This window comes from Arachis ipaensis, chromosome B10, assembly GCF_059453495.1.
Source record: "Arachis ipaensis isolate K30076 ecotype BB chromosome B10, ASM5945349v1, whole genome shotgun sequence".
Classification (NCBI taxonomy): Eukaryota; Viridiplantae; Streptophyta; class Magnoliopsida; order Fabales; family Fabaceae; genus Arachis; species Arachis ipaensis.
Genome location: NC_142435.1, coordinates 5,853,372 through 5,875,995, shown reverse-complemented (window position 1 = coordinate 5,875,995; position 22,624 = coordinate 5,853,372). Strand labels below are relative to the sequence as shown.

The 22,624-nt window shown below is 34.4% G+C and overlaps 1 protein-coding gene and 2 pseudogenes across 4 annotated transcripts; 2 read left to right on the top strand and 1 right to left on the bottom strand.

Annotated features, from left to right (window-relative positions):
• Nucleotides 1-4,188: 4,188 nt before the first annotated feature.
• Nucleotides 4,189-6,503, top strand: LOC110268536 (uncharacterized). Of its 4 annotated transcripts, none has more exons than XM_088504308.1 (4): nucleotides 4,189-4,591; nucleotides 5,082-5,659; nucleotides 5,751-5,874; nucleotides 6,186-6,503. In XM_088504308.1, the coding sequence occupies exons 2-4, from the start codon at nucleotides 5,639-5,641 to the stop codon at nucleotides 6,329-6,331; spliced, it is 291 nt and encodes a 96-aa protein (XP_088360434.1). In that variant the 5' UTR covers nucleotides 4,189-4,591; nucleotides 5,082-5,638; the 3' UTR covers nucleotides 6,332-6,503. The 4 variants fall into 4 exon arrangements, with proteins under 4 accessions (XP_088360434.1, XP_088360433.1, XP_088360439.1 ...); XM_088504307.1 differs by having other exon boundaries at nucleotides 4,200-4,595; XM_088504313.1 differs by having other exon boundaries at nucleotides 4,256-4,591; nucleotides 5,120-5,659.
• Nucleotides 6,504-13,551: 7,048 nt separating this feature from the next.
• LOC110266876 (uncharacterized) lies at nucleotides 13,552-14,376 on the top strand (annotated as a pseudogene).
• Nucleotides 14,377-21,385: 7,009 nt separating this feature from the next.
• LOC148579020 (uncharacterized) lies at nucleotides 21,386-22,391 on the bottom strand (annotated as a pseudogene).
• Nucleotides 22,392-22,624: the final 233 nt, after the last annotated feature.

Here is a 22,624-nt window from a genome sequence, read left to right as displayed (position 1 = left end):
AAATATAATTGAAAAGGATTTGGATAAGAAAGAGTTATTTGATTTGATACCTTATATATTTGAAAGATTTAAGCAATTTGTATACTACAAGAATTTGGCAAATTAGCGACGAATTTTTGCGAGAAATATTTGTTGTCACTAATCGGTCACTTACTTGCAAGGAATTAGTGACGCACTAACGACAAAATTAATGAGTGGTCACAAAATACCCGAACTTGAGAAAAGCGACTGATTAGCGAGAGATTTACGAGTAAGTTTGTTTCTCGCAGATTGACTTTTGTAGCTAAAAAAAGAGCGGGGAAAATTTCCTCACTAATTTGTCACAAATTAATTAGCGAGTGACAATGTTCTAGCAAATCAGTCACTTAGGGGTTCAATCGAATAAAAGTAAAGTAGCGAGGGATATTATTGTCACTATTCGGTCGCAAGTGTTTGACATACAATTAGCGAGAAACAATTCACACACTAGTTCGTCACTAAATCAACTTTGTACGAAAAGGCAAATTAGTGAGGAACAATGTTACTAGCTAATCCTTCACAAAGACTTGAAATGTATTTTGCGATGGACAATTTTCTAGCTAATTTGTCACCAAAATTTTTATTTTTCGCGAGAAACTAATTTCTCGCTAATTTGTCACATAATATTGTAAAATTCAAAATTAGGGTAGCGATAGAAAACAGTCGTCGCTAACTCGTCGCAATGGATAAACCATTTAGCTAGGGAAGTGTTCCTTGCTAATTAGTCGCTAAAGTGGAAATACGGATATTGAAGTCCTAGGACCTAAGTAGCAAGAAATTTGCGACCATTTAACAACTGAAACACTTCATTCACTGATTTCAAGTCGCTGATTAGTGGACGAAATGCATTTGTCGCTAAGTTGTCGCAATTTTACTTTAGCGAGCGACTTGGCAAATGCAATCTTGTCGTAAAACAAAAGCTATATCCTACCTATTTTGTAGCAAATTACTCGCTAATGTCGTTGGAAATCTGTCGCAGAGTTATAACAAATACAAAGCTAATCGTGAAAATTTTAGAAGTAACTGGTCGCAATTGAGTCACTAATCAAAAGCTTATTTAGTGAGGAATTAGTGACCGCTTAACAACTGATAAACTTTTCTCGCATATTTCATGTTGCTACTAATTTTTTAGGAAAAATGTTAGCCCTTATTCTGTCCTTATTTCATGTTACTATAACCGCTAACCTCTATATAAATCCATAAAAAAATTTTAAGCAAATTTTTCAAACAAGCTAATGTAATTTGTCACAATTCTGTCACTAATCTAAAGCTATTTTAAACGAGAGAATAATTAAAATATTATATATGAGAATTTATTTGCATATGATCGTACAAGTTTTATTGTTAATTAGAATCATTTAGGAATTCATTCAATAAAGATTAAACTGAACTAGCTCTTGAATTAATTAGGATCGTCAAAATGGGCTAAATTCGTCGGACTAGCTCATTTACCTGACTTAAATAGATGGGTATTTAACTCTAAAATCAAACTTGTAAGAAAAGAGAGCCTAAACGACTTAGCTCGACTAACCAAAAAAAGGGCAAATTAAGCTGGTCTATTCTCAGGCCAAACAGATGCCTCTTGTTTTTTTTTTTCCAAAATAAGCTAGTATATTTTTTCTTTTTTGTGGACCTGACCTGAAATTCGACTAGTCCCTAAAAAAAGTGACACGATTAATTTAAAAGTTTTTTTTAGCTAATATTTTTTTTTAAATTGCTCACCCTAAAAAAATTGGAGTTTTTTTTCAATATTTAATAGAAAAAAATTTATCCAGTTGGACTCTGACCATAAATTATTCAGAATAGCTAAAAAATTAATGCGTATAAATAAAGAATTTTCAATAACTAAACTACATTGATACAAGAAGTAATCAATACCTATGTATACGAGTAGATTCAAGAATATATATATATATATATATATATTAGAGTATTCAGATCAGATATATGACCTATTAAATATTTTATATGAATGATTAAGATTAAAGTAAAAAGCCATAAAATATTTTAAAGTGGTCGTCTATTTATCATATTTATAAATCCACTTTTTATTGGTAAAATAACATATCTTATATATATACCTGTACTAATTTTAATTTTAATGGTATTCCTTAACTTGACAAGTGATTAGAGTTTTATTTAATTGTTTGTCACTAGTCAATAAATTATTACATACACGAAATGAGATTTAAATACCAAATATTTATTATGGGCAAAATGAACAATTAAACCAAATGGAAGATAAAATTATATGATTCTACCAAATTTAAAAACGTTACCTGAATCACCCAAAACCATCTTTTTATGTAATTCGAATGAATCTCATTCGAATTAGGAAAATCAAGTAATTCGAATTAGATCAATTCGAATTAGTAGTAATGTTTGTAATTCGAATTTGACCAATTCGAATTATGCATGCATATGGTCTTAAGGTAGTTCGAATAAGCTTAATTCGAATTATACATGCATGAGTGTTAAGGTAGTTCGAATCAGAGTGACATAATTTAAATAAATTTATTAAAAAAATTAATAATTTAAAAATTAAAAAATATATTTTATTTCATGCATTAAAAATAAAGCTAGCAAAATATTTAATTACGAGACTTCTTCAAAATATTTATGAGCTATCAATTTGAATTTCATACAATACTCTTCCGTCTATTCTTGATAGCTCATGAATATTTTGAAAAAGTCTCGTAATTAAATATTTTGTTAGCTTTATTGTTAATGCATGGAATAAAATATATATTTTTTAATTTTTAAATTATTAATTTTTTTTAGTAAATTTATTTAAATTATGTCAAAAAAATATTTTATTCCATGCAAAACAATTTTAAAAAAATGGTTTAAAAGATGTTAGGAGTACTATAAAAATTTGTAATATTCTAGTGACTTAGGTAATTACATTATAAAAATATTTTTTAATTTTAAATTATTATTGACTATGTAGAGTATTTTATTTAAAATTTGAGTACATGCATGTATTTACCTAAGTCACTAGGATATTATAAATTTTTATAGTACTCCTAATATCTTTTAAGCCATTTTTTAAAAATTATTTTGCATGGAATAAAATATTTTTGTGACATAATTTAAATAAATTTATTAAAAAAATTAATAATTTAAAAATTAAAATATATATTTTTTATTCCATATTTCCATGCATTGAAAAAAAAAAAACTAACAAAATATTTAATTACGAGACTTTTTCAAAATATTCATTAGTTATCAAGAATGGATAGAAGAGTATTGTATGAAATTTGAATTGATAGCTCATAAATAGTTTGAAGAAGTCTCATAATTAAATATTTTGTTAGCTTTATTTTTAATGCATGGAATAAAATATATTTTTTATTTAAATAATTAATTTTTTTAATAAATTGATTTAAATTATGTCACTCTGATTCGAACTACCCTAACACTATATGCATGTATAATTCGAATCAATCTGATTCGAACTACCTTAGCTCTCATGCATGTATAATTCGAATCAAGCTGATTCGAACTACCTTAAGACCACATGCATGTATAATTTGAATTGGTCAAATTCGAATTACAAACATCACTATTAATTCGAATTGATCTAATTTAAATTACCGTTGGTTTTTCTAATTTGAATGGCCGTTGATTTTTCTAATTTCGATAGTGTTGGATGATTCAGGTATCATTTTTAAATTTAGTAGAATCATATAATTTTATTTTCTATTTGATTTAATGGTGCATTTTGCCCTATTATTTATTTATATGATATATATCGTTATATTAAAAATTATATTTTAAATAAATTTTACTATATACAAATTATCTAATAACTTATATTCACATTAAACTTATATGTGAGATTTTGGTGGTGAAAATATAAATTATAAAATATAAAAATATTTTTAAATTAAAAAATAATACAAATTATTTTAGTTTATTTATTTTAATAATATTATTGATATTTACATAAATCTTTTTATGTTTATTTAAAATTTTTTATCTATTTATACAAGATTTTTTAAAAGTAATTTAAAAAAAAATCAAAATAAAAATTAAAAACAAAAAAATAATAACTCAAAAATTAAAATAAACTATATTAATTTAAAAAAATTAAAATAAACTATATAAGTGCCGTTTTCAGTACTTCAAATCAAAAATTTAAAATTTCATTATCACCAGTAATTTTCTAATCTACAACCGCTAAACATTAGCCCGCACTACTCATAACTGCACTACCCTCTGCCCACTAAAACCTAATCATAACACACACGTCACACTCCAGTGCCGCAGTCTCCAGCCTCCCCTCTCCAAGTTTCTCACACTCCTCAAGCTCCCACCAGAGGCTCACCACACTTTTCGGCGGCGGATTCCATCACATCGCATTTTGTTCTGCGTCGCTCCTTTTCCAGCGCTGTCGTGGCCTCAATCCAGCGGCTTCGTCGTCTCTTCGATTTCAGCCCCGTTGTCTACGTCATCTCACCATCCAGCATCTTTCCGTCTCTCTTTGATTTCTTCTGTCATAAGCTTTGTTCAGTGGCTGCTGCTGCTATTGGTTGCGTTGCTGGCGGTCCTGCTTGATGTTCTTGTCACTGTCGGTATTGTATTTCGAGTCTTCTGAATCCTGCACCTTTCACGGTTCTGTTATTATTATTGATTCTAAACTGATTTTAAATTCTGATTTTTGTTATGATTACTTGTTTTTGGTTCTGATTTTTGGTTTAGGGTTTTAGTTATGTTCTTATTGTTTTTATTATTCATTCTATATTTTTGGTTCTGATGTATTTTTTCTAATTATCTGGTTATGATTTTTAGTTCTAATTATTTATGCTAAAAACATAAATTTATTTACGAAGGTTACCTTTAACTTGAGTTTCTACTCACTGCTTCTGGTGCATCTAATCACATATGCTTGTATCACAAATTGAAACCTTATGGAAAATTTACTTTTACTTTTAAAATATTTCTTATTTCCTTTGTCAAAAATCTAAAATGATTTTAGATCTAATTGAATGGTCAATCAGTTATTGTTACTTTGTTATTTGTTCAGTGTAAGTTATCTTTTTTCTATTGCGTCTTTTAAGATATGGTCACTGGAGTGAACAAGATGCTGCAATTTTAGTACCAGGAGACATAATCAACATTAAATTAGGAGAGATCATTCCGGCCGATGCTTGTCTTCTCGAGGGCGACCCTCTAAGTGTTGATCAGTCTGCTTTAACAGGAGAATCTCTTCTAGTGACCAAGAACCCCACTGATGAAGTATTTACTAGATCAACAGTCAAGAAGGGTGAGATAGAAGCAGTTGTGATTGCCACTGGTGTGCACACATTCTTAAGTAAAGCGGCTCATTTGGTGGATACGCTAACCAAGTTGGACACTTCTAGAAAGTGCTTACAGCAATTGGTAACTTCTGCATTTTCTCAATTGCTAAAAACATATGATGACTATTGAGGAAATGGCTGGGATGGATGTCCTCTGCAGTGACAAAACTGTAACCTTGACATTGAATAAGCTCAATGTTGATAGAAACTTGATTGAGGTATTTGCTAAGGGTGTTGAGAAGGAGTATGTTATCCTTCTTGCTGCAAGGGCCTCTAGGACCAAAAATTAGGATGCTATAGATGCTGCAATTGTTGGGATGCTTGCTGATCCAAAGGAGGTAAATATAGGAAAACCACTCTCTTTAGGACAAGAAGGATACAGATAAAATGTTTAATTTAACTCATAATTTTAATGTTTTGACTGACCAGGCTCAAGCCAGAATCAGGGAGGTCCATTTTCTTCCATTCAATCCTGTAGACAAGAGGACTGCTCTAACTTACATTGATTCTGATGAAAATTGGCACCGTGTGAGCAAAGTGGCTTCGGCAAAAGGTAAAAACCTGTTTAATTGGCACCTTCTTATGATGGTTATAAGGATGACAGAGGGAGCAGGTATATCCCTTTTGCTTTTAGTAGATAAATGTAGAACAAAGTTATATGTGCAAACTGAATTTTTAACACTAAAAGAAATTGAGTTTGGTATACTTCAACCGATAATCAAGCATACGAGACATTGAATGCTTAGAATTTTGAAAGGCATTTGATAAAATGATCTACTCCTTGTCATAAAATGTGTGTTGTCGATGGTTTATCAACATGATTATATGATGATACGTTTTCAATTATTTTTAATGTGGTTGTAGGAGACGCATTTGTTGGAGGATTCTTTTCACAATTGGTTCAGGAGCAGCCAATAATCTCAGAATGGGTTAGAGCTGGTTGCTATGCAGCAAATGTAATCATCCAAAGGTCTGGCTGCACATACCCAGAGAAGCCCGATTTTCAATGATTCTGTTGCCGCCATCAAATTTTGATTATTTTGAGGATTTTATTGCAATTCGTTTATGCTACTCTTAACTGGTATGTGATTTTTTAATCCCTCAGCAAAAGGGAAAATACGTGAAGTTCAACAGGGAGACATTATAATTATTGATATATTTGAGTCCTCATTATTGTTGTCATTTCCTTTTTTGGTTGGTTACATGTTATCTGTTAGATACGTAACAAGGTGTTTGCACTTAATAATTGTGATTGCCTACAAGGAACCATCGCAACTTAGCCTATGATCTTGGGAGAAGTTTCGTAGGTGCCTTGAATTTTCAGGACTCAACTTAACCACTCTGGTTCATGTCTTCATGATTATATGTATTCAATGATATAATCTTTTCTATGCATATTTCTATTCTTGCATTTTAGATACAAATTCTCAAGTAAAAGAAGAAAGAGAGGAAATAAACACTGCCTTTAGTTGTAGATTTACAATTGGTCTAGCCTTTTGCCGTGGCTTAAATGGGTAAGGAAGGATTTAACCAAACGATAGTTAAAAATTGACAGTAATTAAAGGAAAACAAGACAATCTTTTATATCGGGAAAAAATCTACGAGCATTATATTATAGCGTCAACTAAGCATTGCAACTAATTGACTACATATTATTTCCTAGCATTAGCGACTATTTCATAATTTTACTTTCTCATTTCGAATAGCTTTGGTTTAGTGACAACATCCCTACAAATTTGATTAAGGATTTTCAAAGATTAGCTATAGATTTGCTACAAAATGTGACAGATTTGCGATCATATTAGCAGACAACTTGCAAAAAAATTTTTCGCTAATTACCGTCAACTAAGTATTCGTCAACTAAGTATTCTATTTTGTCTATGAAGTTAGCTTGCATTTAGCGATGACTCTACCGCAGTAAAGTTTGTCGCTAATTAGCGACTACCGTTTAGTCTATTTCTTCTATGGAATTAGCTTTTACTTTAGTGATGGATTTGCGACTATCTAATCGGTAGCTAAAATTGTGTTTGCCTCATCTGCGACTTGTAATTAGCGAGGAAAGCATTAGTTGCTAGGCGGTAGCTAATCCGTCACAAATTATATTTTACGTCAAATTAGCGATGATTTTACGACTTTTTTTGTGGTAGCTAATTGGCCATATTCTTGTAGTATTGTGTTTGAAATTATATATTTTAAATTAGTTTGGGAGGCTCGTATTAGAAAACCGTAGTTAACGGTGGTTATGACATTAATCTAGATACATTTGGCTCATACCTCAACTAATAGGGGCGTTGCTAGCCTAACGTGTAGGCCACAAGTTAGATTTGTTATTCTGTTTGGATACACAAGAAAAAAGGACTACCCTTAGAGGTGGAGCCGCCCAAGTGTGGACTATTTGATTTGATTTCTGTAATGAAAACTCTCTTATTGATTCATTTATTTGTCACAGCCCAAAATGAGCCATAACTGACGCTCAGGGAAATAGTCCCCTAACAAAACTAACAGATTCGAATATAAGATAAATAAGAAGGTTACATATATTTTTTGATAAATTTACACTTTCTAGAATGAATAATTACATATTTTAAACAAAAATAAAATAAATAAATATGGATGGATCCTGTATGTGACATATGGAGCAGATGATGTCTAAGAACTCAACAAAGAATCGATATCCATTGCAGATCATTACTCTTGAATACAAAGGCTCACATAATCAAATATTTATTCCTAAAATTTTTTTTAGAAAAACGGGGTGAGTTTTGCAACTCAATGACTAGACAATACATCTATAATCAACATGAGACCATATAAACATTATTATCAAAGTAATTTTAATTAGAAAATAGTAGTTAATAATAATAAGTGAATCAATAAGAGAGTTCTCATACAGAAATCAAATTAAAAGTCGACACTCAGGCGGCTCCACCTCTATGGGTAGCCATTTCCTCTTGTGTGTCCTAATATATCTAACGTGTGGCCTACACGTTAGGCTAGCAACACCCCTCTTAGCTGGAGTCTGAGTTAAATGCATCTAAGTTAACATCATAACTGCCGTTAACTACGGTTTTCTAATACGAGCCTTCCAAACCAACTCAAAATATATAATTTCAAATATAAGAAATTCTTCGTTCTTTCAAACACGAGGTATCAAATCAAATCAAATAATACTTTCTCATCCAAATCCTTTTCAATCATATTTTCTCAATCTTAAGGCATTTCAAACATATTTCACAATTTCAAAATAAGTAAGTACCAACCAATATTTCAATGCTCCAAAAATACATATTCGAATAAAATCAAATGTTTTAAAATAATATAAAGCTTCATCAAGAATACATATAGTCTCATAAAAACATATAGTCTTATGTGCATATTAAAATAAGCTTAACAAGGATAAATATTTAGCTTTAACAAATCGAATATTCAAGCCAATTTAAAATCCTTTGATAGTAATCATATAAGTATAATTATAAGTTCAAAGCACCGTATATCAAAATAATTATAAATGCAAAGCCAAACAGTTATAAATGTAAAGCTTACTCACAGCGTGGTCCTAAGGGATTGAAGAGACCAAACTTAGAGTGTTGAATTAAAAGGTGAGAAAGGTTGTGTAATACCTTACCACACAGATCTTTACGCCTAGATCGTAAATCAAAGGTGGTAAGACACTACGACTTCTATAAACAAAATATATACATAGAAATATAACAAGGATAATATATCTAGGAGTCTTGAAAGAAAGTTGAACAAAAACGTTAAACAAAAAAACGCATACCACTCGACGTCGATAAAAGTAAACTGTAAGAGATAAGAGAGAAGTATTATAGATACATAGTGAAGAGTTCCAAGGATACAGATAACAAAGCTTCTGACTCGGTCCACGAAGCAAAGACCGGCCAGAGCACATATATATATATATAACCCAACGATATCCAAAAGACAGAATACAAGTCCTAGTTCTCTAAAATCAACTTCTAAGAGGCACAAAACATGTTTTGAAACAAAAGCAAAAAAATACATATAAAACTAAGTACATAATACAAAAATCCCAAAAATACGAATTTTCGCTTCCAAGAAGACAAACCCAGCACGTTCAGCGAGGCGCGTCACGTCTTACATCTGAAAAACAATAAATACGTATGGAATGAGAACCGGAGGTTCTCGGTATGGTAATGGTACCCACATAATTAATACATAAGGTCCCAAGAAGGACAAAGGCATTCCTAGAACTTCCGACATTTGATTCAATCTTATAAAACACAACTTAACCAAAAATTTAGGCAACTAGCTAAGGATCTTCCTTCTAATCTAACACTCCCATTTCCAACTCCTCCGAACCTCCCAACCTCCACTGAAATTATTTATTTTCAAACACAGGTATTAATACAAAGAAATCACAACTTGAATGCAGATACAACAGATAAATAAGTAACAAGTAGTTCATATGTTTAGTTAGGCATTCTCAACAAAGCACACCAAACAAACACGTATATGCATATGATGTATGTTTATCCTATGGCTGATGAGTCTCATTTGTCGGTTATATAGCGAACCCGACAAGTCCTGGTAGCAAACCATTGGACTGTCCCTCTCAAATCATAATCATTCATAATCATATAACACACACCTGTGTATATCCATGGGGGCAAGCTCATCCAGAAAGGTATAAGTGTCCGGCCACACTTACGACATAAGGTCAGCAGAGTATCGTGTCTCAACCTGGAGCACATGGTGGCAAGCCACTACTTTTACCCAAGAAAACTCGTACCTCAGATATTTAAAAATGCAACAAATCACATAATCAATCAATAATCACATCATCATTATCAGCCATAATTCATTATCAATATAGTTATCCGGCTCATAACATAATCAACACTTCTGCAATTATCATCAATGAATTCATATCATCATTACTAGCCATTATTCATTGTTAACTTTACCTCTTTCTTTACCAACAAGATACTTCTTTCCATAATCATAGCCACACTCCGCTACCCAATAACCACCTATTAGGCTTTAAACATAGTTTTTTAGAAGTTTGGAAAAAACCAGAATAATGGTTAATAGTGTAGAAATAGTGAATTTTATTCAACATAGTAGTTTCAGAGTGTAACAAGATTGTCGAGAAGTTAAATAGTGGAAAACAGAGATTTTGGAAAAACAGGGTAGTGTGCGTACACACATATGTGTGCGTGCGCACACTCCACTCAATCTTTTAAAAGTGTGTGTATGCACAAGGGTATGCATACGCAGGCAACAGTAAGTCTTCCCATGTGTGTGCATACACACCGTAGTGTGCATGTGCACACTTGCCAAATTCCCAGTGTGTGCGTACGCACAAGCCGAATCTCACACTCTGCCCCGTGCGTGCGCACACGCACCAGCATTTTCAAAATTCTGCAACTTAACAAAAATTAGTTTTCTGCACCTGTTTTTCGATATCCATAACTTTCTCTACTAAATTCTATTTTCCTCAAATTTTTTTTACCGTTTTAAAGCTGTTGAAAATATCCTTAATTTGAGATAGATTTTATTCAAATCCAAAATTTGAGACTCAAGTTATAGACTGCCAAAGTTCGTTAAAATTCTGTTTTGACCAAAACTTAAAACTCAAGTTTTTCCCAATCTTTCCAAATCCAAAACCATATCAAAACTTACCAAAACTGCATTAAATCCACCCAATCATATCTCAACAGTCCTCATTCATCCAATACTACTCCAACTCGACATTTCATCCGTCTCAACACAATAATTCATATGCAAACAACTATATACATAGTTATCAACATGTATCATTAATTACTCAAAATTCATTATTTACCAAAAACATCCTCATTAATATCACTATCCGTTCATTCCAAAATATACTACATCCAAAGCCTCCAATCTAATCAACTTTTACAATCATAACTCTCACCAATTTCAACATCAAACATAAAAAATCCACATCTCATGCTCATACAATAACTAATCAATCCAACCAACTAATTCAACACCCATTTACATCAAATTCGACAATTATTCTCATTATTTACTAAACATAACAATTCACATATTCATCCTATCCTACGGTCAACTAGCCTAAGTTTTCACAATATATTAAGTATTAATTACGAAAAATCGAAACCATACCTTAGCCAATTCCTCTTTAAGCTCAAAACCACCAAAAATTCAAGCTTCAAGATTCCCAATCAACTCCAATAAATTCCATCCACTAAAGCTTTATTCCAAGTGCTTCAATTTGCTAATTCAACATAATCTCAAGCTAGTTCATACAATTTACTCAAATTAGTACAAAGACACACCAAATTGGACAAATCTCAAGGGTTTAGAGTTTTCTTACCTTACCCATTAATGATTGGAGTAAAACCCAATAATTATTTCATGTTAGATTGTACCTAAACTACCAAAATCATCAAAATCACTCAAAACTCATACAAAAATGCGAATTTAGAAAGGGAGAAGGAAACTGGGAAAAATTTACAAATTTCTTACCACTTTGTTTAAATAAAAATGAAGAAAACTCTGAGATGAACACGTGGTCACAAACGGCTCGTCAATTGGAACTCCGGATTGAAAGTTACAAGGATTTGAAGTTGGAAGTGGAATGAGTTAGGGTTCTCTTACTCTTCTCTCTCCTCACTGTGGATTCCCTTTCCAAAAATGAAAATAGAACTGTTGTGGCTACAAAGGGGAAGAAAGGGATTATATGGGTTGGGTCTTGAGCCCAATATGGGTCTGGTTCAATCGGTTTAGCCCGTTGATCCAATTTTAGACAAAATCCTTTAAAATTAGTATCAAAATTCGTATTTTTAATATTTCTACTTCCCTAAATTATAAAATTTAATGTCCTAATTTCTTTAAATAATAATTAATTTATTGGCTCATTATTTATTAATTTCACAGATTTTACAGGTTGGAATAGAATAGAATCGAACGAAAGAACGTAGAATTTGGACCAAACCAGTGGTAGCAACTTCAATTCAAACAACAGCAACGACCACATCACGGATGTAATCTCGACAACAACAGCAGTATCGCTACTATTTCTAGCCCATAACAAACAACAGCAAAAGCAAATTAATCAAGAAAGACAACACGAAAATAGAGAGAGACAGTAAGGTAGATAAAAGCAGAACATGAATAGAGAGATGTCAAGTACAAGCAGAATGGGATTTGTTTTACCAAGATAAAGGTATAGCAGTGGTGGCTCTTGGCGGCAACAATCATGGCTCCAGAGACTCCGACAACCAATGAAAAACTAAAAGCAGAAGCAAAACAGAACAATATCTTCTCTAGTGACCTCCTCCACCTGCAATGGAGGCAACCACAATGACAGTGGAAGAATAGAAGGTTGGCCTATCTCGCGGTGGTGGAAGGCAGCAGCATCTCGGTGATGAGCTCCAGCAGAGCTCTGTAAGGCCCAGAATCTTTAAAAAGTCTTATTATGATCAAGTCTCAAATCCTACAATTATTTATAGCCTTAATTTCAGAGATTATTTTATTAAAGATAATTAAGGCAAGTTTTGATTTATTGGATTTGAGATAAGCTATGATTATTATCCAATTTTATAATTATTGGATTATTTTCTATATTTGAATTATAAAGTTGATAATTATAAAATAATAAGTATTTTATATGATTTGGGTTGGATAAGTAATATTTTAAATATTAATACTGTTATTTTGGAAAATGAAGAAATTAAGTATATTATTTCTTATTATTTGATTTGGGCATTTTATTGAAAATAATTGTAGAGTTGATGAACAAATAGTATTTTATATATTATTATTATTGGATTAGAATTTATTTCTAATTACTATATTATCCCTATTTTTAAGTGAAATTACTAAAATGTCCCTAACCCTAATTTTTGAAAATGAAACCCTAACCCAGTAACCCGCTAACCGACCCGGTTTCCTTCACTCACACTCAGCAGCAGCAGCTGCTGCCCCTCTAACCTAAGCACACACACAGCCGCAACCTTCCCCATTTCAGCCAGCAGCAACATCTGCAAAAATGAAAGAAAGAAAGAGAGGGAAGGGAGAAACGGATTCGTGGAGGAGAAGAAGGAGAGGAGGGGAGGAAAGAGACTGCGCCGCGCGCTGGGCTTCTCTGCCACCGCGCCGTCGCCGTGACTGCCGGAGTCGCCGCCGTTACGTGTAAGTCCACCTTGGTGCCGATCGAAGAGGGGTGAAGGAGAGATGTCGAGAGTGAGACGCGATGGAGGTGAGTGAATAGAACTGCCATCACCACCGTTCTGTCCGTGGGGTTGAGATCGCGTCGCCATCTTGGATCCTCGACGCCGCCGCAGTGGAGAGTGGAGCAGTCACCGCCAAAGGAGGTGTTTCGCGCATTACCGTGAGCTGCGAACCACTGACCGAGAAGAAGCTCCATCCTCGTCCCTGCTGTGCAGCGCCGGCGCTATTAGGGTTTCACCGCCGCCGTCCTCGTGGTAGCTGGTGTCGTCACCGGAGAAGACCACCGGAGTTGCTGTCTGCTTCTGCCTCGGGATTATGCAAGTTGCCGGAGCCCACTGCCACCAGAGCTGACCAGAACCACCACTGTGGTTGCCGCTGGGATTGTGAACGGAAGAAGGAGACGCTGGTCCTGTCACAGCCGTTCCCGGGGGAGAAATCAGTCGCGCCGCCGTGCCTGGCAGCCGGGAATGCCACTGCCGTCGCCGAAAAATTTGTCGGTAAGGGTTTTAAGTTGATTCTCCTTCCGTTGAGTTTCCGGAAACCTCATTGTTGCTGCGTGTTGTTCAGGTCACCGCTGCCGCTTTAGGTGGCTATCGGGCTGCCGCCGAACCAGTTCGGAGACCGTCGCTGTTTCGGTTCAGCCGTTCCTTCTTCGGTTCGGTAAGCGTTTCAATTGGAAAGCCCTTTTGTTATTGTTCCGTTATCTCAAGCTGAGGTTTGTGGCATTAATTGCTATGAGATTGAGTTTCGGTTGTTGTATGTTGCGATTAGAGTTGCTGAGATTGTTGAGAACGCAAGTGGAGCCAAGTTGCTGGCTGCAGTTGGTTTTGGGTTGAGGCGGAGATGACTCTATGAGACTTTTGGGCTATGGAATTGCGTTTTGAGGTAGGGGCGCTTTCCAAAAACTATAGTTTATTATTGGAATTATTACATATGGGTACTGATGTGAGATATTGTGTATTTGGTGATTGTATCTGCCTTATGTATTATTTGATTGACTCGAATGACTATGGATGTTGGTTTGGCCGAATTGTTGTGTGGCTTGTGAAATGTAATGTTTGAAGTTGATTCCTTAAAGATTTGAAATGAGTTTAATCCGTTGAGGATTGGTTTGAATTGAGTCAATTATTTTGATGATGTGGAAGATAGAATACTCTTGAAATTCAGCCTGTGTTGCTTTAATTGATTTGGTTTTGATAAATGATTTATTGCTGAACCGATTCTTTAAAGCTTTGGAAATGAGTTAAATCGGTTGATATTGAGTTGATTTTTGAAATGGCTTCCTTGAGATATGCCACTGAGGCGACTGTTGGATTTAGCTTGCTTTTGAATTGATTTCTGGTTTTGAGCTGTTGAAAAGGAATGAGAAACGGTTTAGTTGGGACCCGAACCGGGTGGCAAAAGTCCAAGTTTTAGGGGAGGTGCTGCCGAAATTTCTATAGAATCCGAGTCCTTATTTGAAATGTTAATTGGGGAATTTTGAGTTTAATGCCTTTCCTATCTATTTTGAGGATTGTGAAATTATGGCTTCTTTATTACCTTTACTTAGAGCAATTAAGAAAGCAATGAAGTTATGCTTTGAAAGAATTATTGAAAAGAGAATCATGATTTATCCTTATTTTCCAAGAAGAACAGTATGTCTTTGGGTACAAGTCATTTGAAAGAGAATTTTGCTTTGAGGCTGTTTTAAAAGGTAAAGCGGGTTTATGTTTTTCTCTATTAAACACAAAGATTGTCCCTTGGGAGAGTTTTCGTGATTTTAAAAGGAATTGGATTTCGATTGATGAGCCTCATTATTTTGACGTTTTAAATAAGATTCAAAGTATCTTTTGAACTCTAGTTTAACACAACAAAAATGATTCTCTTATCAGTTTGAAACGCTTCAGATTTAATTATGGAATTGAAGCCGGTTTTGTTTAAGTAAAGGAAATGGTTTTGAAAGAAGTAAAGGTTACGTGACTCGGTTTGGCTTAGATCCTATTTTCTTACTCAAATCAGAAAGCCAATGTTTTAATGATTTTAAATGATTTTGGCGAAATGAGATATGTTATTCTCCCCTAAAGACTTGGGACTCTGCCGAGAAACTTTGTTATAAAATCCCATTGTTGAATGGATGATTTTGAGTGTTTCCAAAAAGAATCTTTAACTTGCCATGGTTATGGAAGTTTGGAAAGAGGATGCCGAGAGTGACATTGTTTTCAAAGGGGAATTTACCTTGAGTAAAAATGGCTTATGAGCCTAAAATGATTTGAGAAATGAGATCTTTAAAGCCAAGGCTGAAAAGAGTTGAAACTCGATTTCAAAGTGAAATGAATTGAGGAAATGATTTATGGCTTAAATGCCGACTTTATGAATTTAATGATGTTGAATGGTGGAAGTGCTGTTTTGTTGTGAGCCGGAATGGCTGTGTATGATTATACATATTGGTTGGTTTTGGATTGAACCGTGAGCCGGAATGGCTGTGTATGATATGAATATTGGCTGGTTCTGGACTGAACCGTGAGCCGGATGGCTGAGATGGATGTTGATCCATGGATGAGATTGAATGCATGTTTATGCTGAATCATTGATAAATGTGAATGTTGCACTTCCACTATCTGAGATACGAGTTTCCCTGGGTAGTAGCAGTGGCTAGCCACCACGTGCTCCAGGTCGAGACTTGATACTCTGTTGACCCTATGTCGTAAGTGTGGCCGGGCACTGTGAAAGGCCCGGATGAGCTCGCCCCCATAAATATTCACCAGTGATGGTGATGGATAAATATTCACCAGTGAGGGTGATGGATATGGATCATGATTATGATCAAGTTTATGATGAGTATAACTCGAGTTGGGGATGCACGACAGAGGGACAGTCCAATGGTTAGCTACCAGGACTTGTCGGGTTGGCTCTATAACCGACAGATGATATCATCAGCCACTAGGGACAGGCATGCATCATATGCATTTGTGTGACATTGGTTGGGTGTGCATATTATACTTGGTTTGCATATGTGATTAATTGCTAACTGTTCTACTTGTAATAACTGTTTGTTTGTGCTTGAACTTCCTATCTGTGTTTGCATCTGGGACTCTGTTGGACTGTGGTGATTGATTGATGGTTGGATTGTTTGGGCCTAGGGCCGTGGTTGGAATGAGATGAATCGATGGTTGATTTCGGTTTTGTGTTTCTGGTTTGGAATAAAATATGAAAGGCTATTTTGTTCAGTATAGATAAACCGTTTTGAAAGGCTTTTGAGTTTTTGAGAATTGAATGGTTCCTCTTTCAGAAAAGATTTCCGACTTTACTTTTATTGTGAACCGTTGTTTTTGAAAAGAGGCATAAGACGGTTATTAATCACTGGTACGGTTTATCTTCACGTATCCTATTACAGTAATTCCCAAAAACCCTCTACTGAGAACCCTTTCGAGGATGATGTTCTCACCCCCCTACATTTTTCCCCTTTCAGGATATGGGCGTAGAAGTTACGAAGAGCTTATTTAATTGTTGTTGTGGTGCTCTGTATTGTTTTAGTTATGGCTTACTGCACCCTCGCCTTCATTTGATATAATCTGTAAGAGGGATAGGAATTGTATTGGATTATGTTTGTAACATTATTTATATATATTTATGTATATATATGGATGTACTATTTATGAGTTGTTGTAAGTTGAATGGTATTTATGGATGTACGCTATCGAACGAAAGTATCTTTGGGAGCGGTATTGCGGTTTAAAGTTTCAAACAGGCTCATATTTTAGTATTAAATAATATAAGTGTCGTCGTAATGTCCAAAGCTATCAGAGTCGCGCAGCCGGAAGTGCGAGCTTTGGTAGTTAGGGTGTTACAAGCTCCCCTTTCTCTCTCCCATTGGCGCCCTCCTTCTCTACCCTATTTTCAACTGGGACGGCGACGGTCTCGATCAACGGCAACAGCGGCAACGGGCACAACAATGACAACAGGACTCCCTCCTTCCTCTTCTCCGTCGTGCGCTTTCTTCTTTCTCCATGGAAGGTCTGTGATCTCACTCTCATCTCTCTTGTGCGTCTCTTCTTTTCTCTGCGACGGCAATAGCGGCGCCTAGTCTCGCCGGCGTCGTCTCTTCCCTCTTCTCCCTTTCTTCTTCTTCCTTTGTTTTTCAATCGCTCCTCTTCTCCCTTTCTTCTTCTTCCTTTGTTTTTCAATCGCTCCTCTTCTCCCTTTCTTCTTCTTCCTTTGTTTTTCAATCGCTCCCCCTCTGATTTATGTTCTCCTCCCTTTTTCTTTTTCTTTTTCCTGTTTGTGGGTGTATGTGTTGTAATGAAATTAGGACAAAATTAGGAATTTTTGGATTAGGGTTAAGGATGGAAAGAGAGGGGTAAAGATAGTTTAAGAATTTTGATAAAATTAGAGGGTAGGGTAGTAATAATAAAAAAAGAAGCTTGGGACATTACATTATTAGTATCAATTACTAATTTCTAATTAAAGTTACTTTGATAATAATATTTATATGGTCTCATATGAACTCTAGATATACTGTCTAGTTACTGAATTGTAAAACTCACTCTGCTTTTTTCAAAAAATATTTTTCAGAAATAAATACTTGATTATGTGAGTCTTTCTATTTAAGGGTAATGATCTGCAATGAATACATATTCTTTGTTCAGTTTTCAGACATTATATGCACCATATGTCACAGGCAGGATCCAACTATATTTATTTATTTTATCTTTTTGTTAAAAATGTGTAACCATTCATTCTAGAACTTGTAAATTCATTAAAAATACTTGTAACTTTTTTATTTAATTTATATTCGAATCTATTAGACTTGTTAGGGGATTATTTTTCCAAACATCAATTATGACTCATTTTAGGTTGTAACATTTTAAAATTCGAAAAATTAGGATAGTAGAAAATTTTTTTTTGTAACATATCTATTTTTTAATTAGTTGACTAGAGTTCGCTTCTCTCTTAATTGATTCCCTAATGAAATTAAATACAATAAAATATTTATTATCTAATATTTTTCTTTCATTACTAAAATATAGGAGCATAGTTTCTCTCACCTTCTTGCGTATTTGTTTTGTCTCTCCTCTTCTAATGGACCGGACCAGATGACCATATATCAGTCTTCACCAAAATGTCAATCCCAAAAGCTTTCTTTTATATATATAAATTTTTGGGTTAATGACTTATCACCCTGACGACCTGACTATGGCCAGTTTTGATAAATAATTTAAATAAGTTTTTTTGAAAAAAAAATTTAAAATATAAGAATTTTTATTAATAGCAGCTTATAAATAAGTTATTTTGTGTTTGGCTTTTTAGTTATAAAAATACTTATTTTAAAATTGTAGTGTTTGAATAAATAACTCAAAAAATAAATTTTTTTATAGAAGAAAATAAATATTAAAATAACGATGATAACAAATACTTTCCAATATTGAATGTTGATTTTACATAACCTAATCACTAATATTGTGTATGATATGGTAGGTGAAAATAAAAAATAAATATAAAATGTGTGTCAATGTATATTTTGTTGCTGTTTTTTATTTTTTTTTACTCCTATTGGCTATTAGAACTCTCTTCTCCTTTATTGAGGTCAAGAATTTGCTATAATTAACTATGAAAATAATAGCAAGCTATAAAATCACATATAAAAAAATAAAATTAAAACTAAAATTTCATACCACAGTTAAATACAAATTTAATAATAAAAAATAGAGTGATAAAATGATAAAAAAAAAACTTAGAAGGAATATATGCAGTAGATTGTTCAGATACAATATTGTCTGAAAATGGTGGTGGAGGATCAATACTTCCATCAGATGAATCATTACGTGAAAATGGTGAAGTTTGGAACATTGCGTGAGAATAATGGTGAAATGATGGTGGAAGGCCAATAGCAGACCTTGTGTGAAAATGGTGGTGAAGGATCAGTATTTTTCATAGAGTCAAGAAGAAAAGTAGATTTTTTTTGTTTTGAAATTAAATTTTTTTTAAGTAAGTGGTAGAATGACTTATCAAAAAGTAGAGAAGTCATATATTTCTAATTCTTCAAAAAACTACAAATTAACTTTTTGACAAATTAAAATTTTTTTTTAAAATAGTGCCAAACACTCAAATTTTAACTTTTTATAATCCAAAAAAAAAAAAGTAGCTTGTACTACTTTCTAAACGGGCTCTATCCAAAAATGGCTATGTGTGTGTTTGGCAAACGCGTTGGAGAAAAGAGAAGTGATTCCACCTCTAAACACACGTTCACGTGAAGCTAAAATTTGTTGCTTATGCATTCATGTTCATGGTGGCTGGTTTAGATGAGAAATTTTGTTCATATAATATATGTTGTTAGTTTTATGAAATTTTTATTCTTTCTTATCTGAATGAGTTTGTTTATGTCACGGCCCAAAATGAGCCATGATCGACGCTCAGGAAAATAATCCCCAAGCAAGCCTAACCGACTCAAATATAAGTTGAATAAGAAAATTATAAATGTTTTAAATAAATTTACAATGTCTAAAATGAATAATTACATATTTTTAACAAACAAAAAATAAAATAAATATGGGTGGATCCTGCCTGTGACACATGGAACAGATGATGTCTAAGAATTCAACAACGAATAGATACCCATTGCAGATCATTACTCTTGAATAGAAAGGCTCACATAATCAAATATTTATTCCTGAAAAATATTTTTACAAAAAACGGAGTGAGTTTTTCAACCCAGTGACTAGACAGTACATCTATAATTCACATGAGACCATATAAACATAATTTTAGTTAGAAGATAATAATTTATATAAATAAGTGAATCAATAAGGGAGTTCTCATACAGAAATCAAATCAAAAGTCTACACTTGGGCGGCTCCACCTCTATGGGTAGCCCTTTTCTCTTGTGTGTCCTAATAGAATAACAGATCTAACGTGTGGCCTACACGTTAGGCTAGCAACACCCTTGCTAGCTGGGGTCTGAGTTAGATGCATCTAGGTTAACGTCATAATCGCCGTTAACTACGGTTTTCTAATACGAGCCTCCCAAACCAATTCAAAACATATAATTTCGAATATAATCAATTCTTCAGTCTTTCATACATACGAGGTATCAAATCAAATCAAATCAAATAATACTTTCTCATCTAATCTTTTTCAATCATATTTTCTCAATCTTAAGGCACTTCAAACATATTTCACAATTTTAAAATATCTGAGTACCAATAAATACTTCAATACTTCAAAAACAGATATTCAAGTAAAATTAAATATTTTGGAATAATGCAAAACTTCATAAAAAAAATATATAGTCTCATGTATAGTTTCGAAAGTATAAACTTCATAAAAAACGAATTATTTAATTCTAATAAATCAATTATTCTAATCAATTTAAAATCATTCAAAGCAAATATAGTGAGTATAATTCAAAGATCATAATAGATATATATCAAAATAATTGTAGATGCACAATCAAATAATTATAAATGTAAAGCCTACTCACAAATTGGTCCCAAGGGACCGAAGAAACCAAACCAGAGTACCAAGATAAAACCTGAGGAAGGTTGAAGTAGAATGGAATGAAAGAGCACGAAATTTGGACCAAGGTAGTAGCAACAACTTCGATTTCTCACTGCAGCAACCTCAACAACAGCCCTAGTATCAATGACATAGAACAACCACAGTAACAATGGCAGCGAATCTAATAGCCTACGGTGGTTTAAACTAAGCAAAGACAAAAAGGGACAGCAAACATGATAGGACAGAGTCAATAATAGAGCTTTATGGCAAGACAAGTCAGAACAGGTTTAGTCTTACCAAAGGAATAAGAGGATGGAGCATCAGCAGCTCCGGTAACCCCCCCCCCCACCGGCAAGGGCAGAACAGGCATAAGCAAAGCTGAGCTAGGGCAAACTTGCAGAGTTTCCAACAGCGGCTTCTGGCGACATCAGCACAGTTCTCGGTGACCAGAGGCGCGGTGGCACAGCCTGTAGCAACGATGGAGGCGTACCAGCTCCCCCCTCCTTGCGAGACTCTCCTCTCTCTGACCATTGCCTTTCTCTCTCCTCAGCGAGCTCCTCTCTCTCTCTCTTCGAAGCCCCATACCCGTAGTCATGACGGCGATGACGAAGCTCCTCTTCTAGCGGCAGCAACAAGGCACGGCTGCGACGAGATGTCATTCCCTCCCTTTGTTCTGTGTCGCGTCTTTCTCTTTCACATGCGGTGGCTTCTTGTGGCAGCGATGGAGTCCTCGACGACGGCAGTGGAAGCTCCGACTGCGGCAGGGATTGTCTTCAGAGCCGACGGCGGGACAGCACCACCTCGTGCTTCTTCTTTTCTCCTCCCATTCCCTGTTTCAAGCTCCTGCTCCCTCTCTCTTCTTGATCCAAGACAACGATAGCGACGGCGACTCCCAGCCCCGCCGGCGCCGTCCCTTCCTCCCCTCTCTTCTTCTTCCCGATCCTCACTCTCTCTACTTCTCCTGTGTGTGTATGTGTGTAGCGTGTGAGGTGAGAGTTGAGAGCGTGAGTTAATTTTGAAATTATGGTTAGATTTGGGAAAAAGAATAATAAGGGTATTGTAGGGATTTTACATTCTACCCTCCTTATAAAAATTTTTGCCCTCGAAAATTGATATAATCTGCAAAACTTTACATGGTTTTAGCACTTTACCAAACATGAGAAAAAAAGAAGTATAATGTGGTGCAAAGGTTACAATGTAGGTTCGTTTGTGTTAAAAAGATGGGGTTAACATTTACACACTCTTATTCTCTTGATAAGTCAAACACATATGGTGCTTTTCACTTTGTTCATCACTCCCAAAGTACATACGAAAGTCAAACATCAAGACTAACTTTTCAACTTGTACCAAAATCTCCTAAACTTCCTCCTCGGAATACTCTTACTTCATAATCTTCTTGATGTCGCCATGTCCTAAAACTAACGTATTGCTCCCTGTATCTAGGGATTACACGTTAACCAATAGAATCTCGAGTTTACTCAAAGGAATACAAAACTTAGGAAGAAAAGAATAAGTATCTCAGATGATGTTCGCAAGAATTTGAAAGGATGTGTAAGATCGCAATTAAACATGGATGTTTAGAAACAACGATGTGTGCTAGAAAAACAGTCAAATCGCGTCTT

Excerpts from the sequence above, each read along its gene's own strand:
- LOC110268536 (XM_088504308.1), top strand. The coding sequence starts at position 5,639 with ATGCTTGCTGATCCAAAGGAG. Across the intron at positions 5,660-5,750 it reads TGCTTGCTGATCCAAAGGAG|GCTCAAGCCAGAATCAGGGA; the intron begins GTAAATATAGGA and ends TTGACTGACCAG. Across the intron at positions 5,875-6,185 it reads CAAAGTGGCTTCGGCAAAAG|GAGACGCATTTGTTGGAGGA; the intron begins GTAAAAACCTGT and ends ATGTGGTTGTAG.